This window comes from Mytilus californianus, unplaced genomic scaffold (assembly GCF_021869535.1).
Source record: "Mytilus californianus isolate M0D057914Y unplaced genomic scaffold, xbMytCali1.0.p SCAF_8, whole genome shotgun sequence".
Classification (NCBI taxonomy): Eukaryota; Metazoa; Mollusca; class Bivalvia; order Mytilida; family Mytilidae; genus Mytilus; species Mytilus californianus.
Genome location: NW_026262734.1, coordinates 42615642 through 42624261, shown reverse-complemented (window position 1 = coordinate 42624261; position 8620 = coordinate 42615642). Strand labels below are relative to the sequence as shown.

Below are 8620 nucleotides of genomic sequence, written 5' to 3'. Positions count from 1 at the left end.
GTTATGTGAAATGTTTTCTATAGTACTGGACAGGATAAAACTTTACTCATGCCAAGTATTTCTTTATTTGAAACAAAGATAAATTCTGCACAATTTTTTGAAAAGTGCAAATTTAACAAAGACTAATAGGGGAAAATCAATGGTGGTATTACACCTATAGTTGCAGTCGTAACAGCTTATTTGAAGTTAAAAGTATTTTTACAATTACAGAATTTTCTAATGTAAATAGTCATGTTTTAGAGACAAAGTCTTTATGTTTCCTATTATTGAATTTAGCATTTTTATCCTTTCTTTTTAATAATTAGATAATTGCAATGTTTAAATAACGCGACTTTGTCACATATTTTGATATTTCATAATGTTTAAGTATTTGAAAGAAAAAGACTTACTTATTTTAGTCATTTGCTTTATCGTGTAAATATTATTTAGCGTCTGTAATTTTATTGAGTTATTTAGTAGTTAATTTGAATCTGATCATAAAGCGCAAGTAGTTATGGTACGTTTCATTCCATTTTCTATGTTGAAAAACAGAGCGGTATTAAGCTGTATTTAACAGAGTTATCTCCACTTTTAAGAATAAAAAAACACTGCGTCAAATGCAAAATTATTAAGAATGTGCATTTTATTCACCATGAAGACTAAAAGGTAACAACCAGAGTTGTATATATTGATTTAGTAATTAAGACAGTTTAAGTATGCATTCGAATCATGTATAAATGGTTGTTTTAAAGTCAGAACTAGAAATGAAAATAAAGCGCAATTCTCTCCTTGTAGCCATATACATTTTTATTGTTCAGATTCCATTGTTGTATATAAGTATAATGTTTTTATACTCTTATGTTTAAAGTAATTATGTTCTGTTTACACTTCATTAATTTAACTTAGTTTTAAAGTAAATTATTTGGTTACCATGGCAACACTTATCAAAATTCAAAAAGAGGCCCTTGTCTCACTCATGTTGACATTATTTGGCATCAGCACATTAATTTAATTGAGCTAGTTAGCTCCCCCATTTTATCTTAATTGTTTTATAATGCGAATATATATGTTCCATCGTTATATTATTCTGCATTCAATTTAAATGATTATTGTTTATTTCAATTATATATGTATGAACTTATTATGTATTGTTATCATGTAAGCACTTGAACAAAGATCTATTATTTTACAAAGAATTGGCTTTTCATTCCAGCTATTATAGCCATATACCAACAAACAAACCAAAACGAACTACATCACGTTCACAAATTGGTAGAGGACTGACTCTTTCCTGTTACCTTGCTCTACTGTCTACATGCCATACAAGAATACAGCTGGTGCCAAGTCAACGACAGGGGCAACACCGTCCAATTATAATACAAGGGCCAAAGCACAAGCCGCTGAGGACATATACTCCACAGATCTAGAGGAGATTCTGGTAAAAATAACCGAACAACAACCAGGTGACGATCAAACAGAGATTGTCAACATAACTGAACAGGAACCAGTAGCAAATAACCAGATAAATTTGCAAGACACAGAACAAGCAGAAGAAGAAATAGAAATAGAACCAGAAGCTGAACAACAGATAGTGCATATTATTCCAATAGGTTTGACAAATAATACAAAACGAGTAATGTCACATATAAATTTAGCTCATTTTCATGATGAAACAAGCCAGGTTCCTGCCATTTGGTGGACAATGTTTGAAAATTACATTAAACTACAAAATTATCAGAATGAGGCAGCTTTAGCTGCATTTTCATTTCATGTTGAGGGACAAGCCTCAACATGGTATCATTCCTTACCTACAGAAACACGTGATGATCTGACAAATTTGAAAGCTGCTTTTCTGGACAGATTTAAACACCATAACACAAATAATGAGTTGTACCGCCTTAAACAACATCCGCATGAGACCGGGATACAGTACTTAACTAGAGTACAAAACCTAGCAAGTGGTGCACAGAACATTAGTGAGCAGACAATCGTGGGTTTATGCAAAAATGGGCTTAACCCAGATATCAAACCGTTTGTGGTAGGGAAAGATCCCAAAACAATAAATGAATTGAGAGAAGCAATCTACCTTGCAACTAGTGTAGCAGAATGTAAAGCTAGTGACGTTAACACGAACAATACAAACATAACTACACAAAATGTTCAAAAATTAAATGTAGAAAGTGTAAACAATGTACATTCAATTAATGATTTATGTTCTTCTTTAGTAGAGGGTATAAGATCAGTTTTTAAAGAACAAGTGATGGCAGTGGGTGTACCTCATCATGATCAAAACAAGCCAAATTACAGTCAAAACTATAGAGGATCAAGGCAGCAGTCACTGACCAAATGCAAGTTTTGTGGTAAGTCACATGTATTTGATAGGAGAAAATGCCCAGCATACAATGGTGAATGTTTTTATTGTCACAAGTTTGGTCATTTTAAAGAGGTATGTGATAAGAAAGAATTTGATGAGCGAAAGGCAAATTCACAAAACTGGCAACCAAGACAACAATCTAATTCACAAAACTGGCAACCAAGACAACAATCTAATTATAGGGTAGGTTATTGACACACAAAACAAAGGCAAGAGAGACAACACCAAAACAGAAATTTCAAAAACAGAAAAGAAACACATAAAAATGAAAATTTAAAATTACCAGAAATTGCACAGTTGTCAAAATTAAATGGCAATACAGTTCACGTTACAATAAAAGGTAACAACGTAAAAAGTTTGGTTGACACAGGAGCAGCTATTAGCTGCTGCTCAGTAAATTTACTCAAATCTTTAAACTTTGATCTTAAACAAATTCAGCGAACAAGAGTTCAAGATGCTGTAGGTGTTGGGGGTGAACACCATCCCATTTTAGGACTTATCCTTTTGCCTTTTACTATAGGAAATATTTCTTTTGTCTATCGTTTTCATGTCTTTTCCAAAATGCAACAGAGTATGATTTTAGGATTCGATTTTCTAACTGAAAATGGAGCAATCATTGATTGTCCCTCTAACACTCTGTTTATCCCAGAACCAGACACTGATGAAAAACTTGTCCATTCTGTAGAGTTAAACAATGGTTTAGCTCGAACAAAGAGACACATTCACATCAAAGGGTTACATCAAGTTGACATTCCAGTCAAAGTGTCCAATTTAAGAAACCAAACTGTTCTTTTAGAACCCTTGCACACATTACCAAGTCAATCATTAGCTGGGGCAAAGTCCATTGTTCAACTAGATGACACTGGCAATTCTTTCATGAGAGTGATGAATCCTACAGAAAAAACTATTCATTTGCCAGCTAACTTTGTTGTTGCTTCAGTTTCTGCAGTTGACTCTAAATCTATCATTTCTTTAACAGACACTCAAGTTGATAAGAACACTCAGAATTCTAAATCTGATGATCAGTGTGACTTTGATTTCAGTGACTCAGATCTGTCTGAAACTCAAAAACCTATTCTCCAAGCATTTCTTTCTAAAAATAGACAAGTTTTTGCCAAAGATCTTAGTGAACTAGGAAATACAAATCTATACAAACATACAATTGACACTGGTGATGCGCCACCAATACGAAAAAGATTTTACAGACAATCTCCACCAGTTCTAGAAGAAATGAACAAACAAATTGACAAAATGCTTGAACACGGTATCATAGAAGGGTCCACCAGTGAATGGGCTGCACCTGTAGTCATGTGCAAAAAGAAATCTGGGGAACTGAGGTTCTGTTGTGATTTTCGCTCCCTTAATAAGGTGTCACGTCCCAAGTTTTTTCCTTTGCCTCGCATTGAGGATGTTCTTGACTCCTTAGGGCGCTCACAAGCGCAGATATTCACAACTTTAGATCTTTTGTCCGGATATTGGCAATGTCAGTTAGACCCAGCCACGGCTCATAAATCTGCTTTTGTCACTCCTAGTGGAGTTTATCAGTGGAAAAGGCTTCCTTTTGGTTTATCAGCAGCACCATCTTCTTTTCAACATCTTTTGACTCAGGTTCTTCATCGTCTCAATTACCAGATTGCTCTAGTCTATGTAGATGACATACTTGTCTTTAGCAGAACATTTGAAGAACATTTAAAACATCTTCAGCTTGTTTTTGACAGATTGAAAGCTGCAAATCTCACACTTAAACCAAGCAAATGTCAGTTTGCACGAAAAGAAGTCATTTATCTAGGCCATAAAGTTTCTAAGAAAGGTGTTGAAGTTGGCAAATCTAAAATTGAAACTGTAGAATCTTTTCCTGTGCCTAAAACTGAAAAACAGGTCAGAAGTTTCTTAGGTCTCTGTAACTATTACAGAAAATTTGTTCAAGGGTATAGCCACATTGCAGGTCCATTGCATAATCTGACTAAGGACAATGTACCTTTTGAATGGACAGAGGATTGTCAAGTTGCTTTTGATAAACTCAAAAAGACTCTGGTTTCATCTCCTATTCTTGCTTATCCTGACATGTCGACAGACTTTATTCTTACCACTGATGCCAGCGGCACAGCTATTGGTTATTTTCTTGCTCAATTAGATTCTGAAGGCCAAGAAAAAGTTATAGCTTATGGTGGTCGAAGTTTAACGGAAGCAGAGAGGAAATGGTCAGCTAGTGAGCATGAATGTCTAGCTATATTGGAAGGTGTCAAAACATATCATGTTTACCTAGCATACAAACATTTTAAAGTGTATACAGATCACAATGCTCTAAAATTTCTGAACAGCATCAAACAATCTACTGGTCGCTTGGCCAGATGGTCAGTTTTGTTACAAGGTTATGACATGGAAATTTTATACAGACAAGGTAAAACAAATGTTGTTGCTGATTGTCTTTCTAGACGTGAATATCCAGTCACAAAAGAATCTGATATTTCTGAACCTGAAGATGTCATACCTTCAATTCATGCTATTGACCAATCTGAAAATCCTTTTCTTGAAGTTACTTTTGTCTATTCTGATCAGCCTCAAAGCACATCACCTTTAGTTGCAGAATTAACAACATCTGATATCATACCCATAGAAATAGGCAAACTTCAGAGTGAATGTCCAGATTTTAGTCTCATATATGAATATGTTAAAAACAACACACTACCAGATGACAAGAAAATAGCACAAAAGGTTGTCCTAGAGGCAAGCCAATATATCATGCAAGATGATGTCCTGTATCATCAGTACCAACCAAGACAAAAAGGTTTAAGAAAAATCAAAAGGTTCATTAAACAACTTGCATTGCCACGTACACTTAGAAATGATCTAATGAAGGCATACCATGATCACGGACACTTTGGTTTTGATCGGACATACCAGTCTATTCAAGAAAAGTACTATTTTCCACGCATGTACCAAGTAGTTACAGAATACATTAAAGGTTGCGAACCATGTCAAAAAGCAAAATATCCACCACATTCCAAAAGAGTTCCAATGACACCAATGCCAATTACAGATACATTTGCTCGATGGCACATGGACTTTATTGGTCCTTTTAAGAGAGAGACAAGCGAAGGACATCGCTTCATCTTAATCATAGTAGATTCCTTCAGTAAATGGGTAGAATGTTTTCCAGTTAAGTCAGAAAGTGCAGCAGAAATTGCCTCTGTATTACACAAGGAGATATTTACAAGATTTGGAAGCCCAGTTTCCATCTGTACAGATCGTGGTCAAGGATTCATGAGCAAGCTTGTTGTAGCAGTTAACCACATTTTTAATGTCAAACATTCCTTCACAAGCTCTTATCATCCTCAAACAAATTCAATTGCTGAGCGTACCAACAAAACCATCATACAATGCATTAGAACTGTCATTAATGAACAACAATCAAACTGGCCAGAACTACTGCCTGGTATTCTAATGGCTTTTCGCATGACTCCATCTGCTTCTTCAGAGTACTCTCCATTCTATCTTGTTTTTGGCAAAGACATGAACCTTCCTTTTGATGTCAACCTTATCCCAAGGGAAGATCTTAACAAAAACCTGAAAACACATATTGATAATATATTGGACAACTTGAAAATAGCTAAGGCAATAGCTACAGAAAACTTAAACCATGCTCAACAAAAGCAGAAAACAAATTATGACAAACGTACAGAATTGCCAAAGTTTGAAGTAAACGACCAAGTTTTAGTATTTACTCCAAAAGTACCAGTTGGATATTCTTCCAAACTTTACAAGAAACAAGATGGACCATTCTACATTGTTGACAAAGGTTCGAATTACACATACAAATTGCGCAGATGTAGCGACCATAAATTACTCAAAAGTATGATCAATGCAAACAGGCTAAAACTATACCACCCACCTGATCACAGACAAAATTTAAACGCACCTCCCACGGATGTGCCTCGTCCAGATTTACCAATGCCAGTTCAGCCACAAGTACAACCTCAACAGGAGGCACAACAAGCACCTATTGATGATGACGATGACAATGAGGTAGATCCAAAAGATCAAAATGATGACAATGATTTAGATCCAAAGGATCAAAATGATGACCAGGAGTACCCAATAGAAAGAATTATTAGGTCAAGGACAATTGACGGTCAAAAACAATATTTAATAAAGTGGAAAGGTTACAGAGGACTTACATGGCAACTTGCCAAAGATTTAAGTGATGACATTATCAATAATTTCCATGCTACAAAAACACAACAGGGGAGAAGACGCAAACGCCCACAAAGGAATCCATGTTTTGTATAGCAATTTTGAAAATTTTTCTTACAATTGACTTTCATGAGATAGATTATTACATATATATATATAACTTTTACGGTAGTGGTTTTTACAATTTTACATATATATCTAAAACTTCATACGTTGGTCACCTATCTATCTGTGAAACGTTGTATGAGGATGTTGGCATAACTGAACACTCTTACTATAAAATTCTTTCTTTGCTTTCTGTGTAATGTTTGTTAAGAATTATGAGCTTATGCTCATGTTACTTAGTGCTAAAAGAGGCATGCAACCTCTTACCCAACAAACATTTCACATTCTATCAATTTCCTTTTTCTTTGTTTTCTATAGGAGTTATAAGTCTTGCCAGGATTTTTATATGGTTGTGGATAATGATATGTGTGTCAGCTGACAAGGTGCACCAGATACAGCGTATCAATTATGGAGTAGTGTTTGAGAGACAACCAAATTTACTTTCGGGTCGTGAAAATTGGCTTCACACTTTCAAGATTCCCCTTCCTAGCAAACAAACTGATGGTCACTTTGAACAATGTGATATTACACATCAACATTGTTACATTTTAAACCAAGTCTTATCACAACTTACTGCAATTAGAACTCAAGTATCATCAAATGTGAATCACACAGTCGAGGTTATTCATAAACTTATTCCACATATTGATATTGAAGACAAATCCAATACAGAATCTAGACTAAAGCGTGGACTATTTGACTTTATTGGTTCAATTTCCAAATCTTTATTTGGCACAGCAACTACTGAGGATGTAAATAGATTAGCAAAACATGTAAACATTTTAATCAGAAGAAATAATGAATTTGCAAAAGATATTACACATCACGATAAATTGTTATCATCATATATGTCAAAAACAAATAAGAGATTTGATAATATCATAGTTGGTATAAAAAACAATTATGAAGGTATTCAAAATATCACTAAAGAAACTGCAAAATTCATCTCACAATTTGAGAAACTAAGCATCAAATTGTCAAAATTTTTACTCAAACAAATGAATGAAACAGCTGAAATTAATAAGTATCTAGAAGAATAGCTGTACATGAGTTAGTTAAAGGCAAATTATCACCATTTTTAATTTCACCACAAAATCTCAAACGTACAATTCAGCATATTCAATCTATCTTAAATGACAAATTCAAAGGTTTTTACTTAAATAATGTGAACCCATCATATTATTATTCACAAGCTAACATTTTATATACTAGACATCACAAAAATTTATTCATTAGCATCAAATTTCCAATTACTACATTTGTGAATCCACTCACTCTATACAAAATAAACTCATACCCTGTACCTATAAATACAACCAGCAATCACACAACTCAATTATTAGATCTCCCACAGTACTTAGTAATCACATCTGATAACAGACAGTATGCAGAATTATCAGATGAATTTGTAAAAACATGTTCAGGAATAGATACACTGTACTGCACACAAACTTTTCCTTTACTTTCATCTGTTTCACCAAGTTGTTCCTTTGCACTACTGTTCAATGACAAAGAAAGCGTACATTCAGATTGCAATTTCCGATTCCTTACAAATATCATACAGCCAGCAGTCATAGAAATAACTGACACAAGTTTACTTGTATACAAAACCAAAACACTTGCTTTTGACTGTCCATCAGGTCATAAAATTGAAAAAGGATGTTCCTTTTGTATTATACATGTTCCATGTCTTTGTTCTGTAAAAACAGATTCGTTATTTATACCTGCAAAAATAGGATTGTGCGATAACAATACAAATACAATGACTATAGTACATCCAGTAAATTTAGCACTTATTCAACACTTTTTCTCATCAGAAACTTATAATTCGATATTAGGTGACACAACTTTTACAGACCCAGCAGACATTACACTTCCCAACCTTCATTTTTATAACCATACATTTAACTCAGTCATTGCACAAGACAATAATATACACTTAAGCCTGAAAAGAATAGCAAAAGCAGA

The 8620-nt window shown here is 34.2% G+C and overlaps 1 protein-coding gene across 1 annotated transcript; it reads left to right on the top strand.

The window, feature by feature from the left end:
* Positions 1 to 294: 294 nt before the first annotated feature.
* LOC127712022 (uncharacterized) lies at positions 295 to 7692 on the top strand. Its single transcript, XM_052218179.1, has 4 exons — positions 295 to 645; positions 1193 to 1589; positions 2205 to 2339; positions 6971 to 7692. The coding sequence occupies exons 2-4, from the start codon at positions 1295 to 1297 to the stop codon at positions 7690 to 7692; spliced, it is 1152 nt and encodes a 383-aa protein (XP_052074139.1). The 5' UTR covers positions 295 to 645; positions 1193 to 1294.
* Positions 7693 to 8620: the final 928 nt, after the last annotated feature.

Coding starts and splice junctions, on each gene's coding strand:
- LOC127712022 (XM_052218179.1), top strand. CDS start 1,295: ATGCCATACAAGAATACAGCTGGTGCCAAGTCAACGACAGGGGCAACA. Junction 1,590..2,204: donor AGTGCATATTATTCCAATAG/GTTTGACAAATA, acceptor GTTCTTCTTTAG/TAGAGGGTATAAGATCAGTT. Junction 2,340..6,970: donor GACCAAATGCAAGTTTTGTG/GTAAGTCACATG, acceptor TGTTTTCTATAG/GAGTTATAAGTCTTGCCAGG.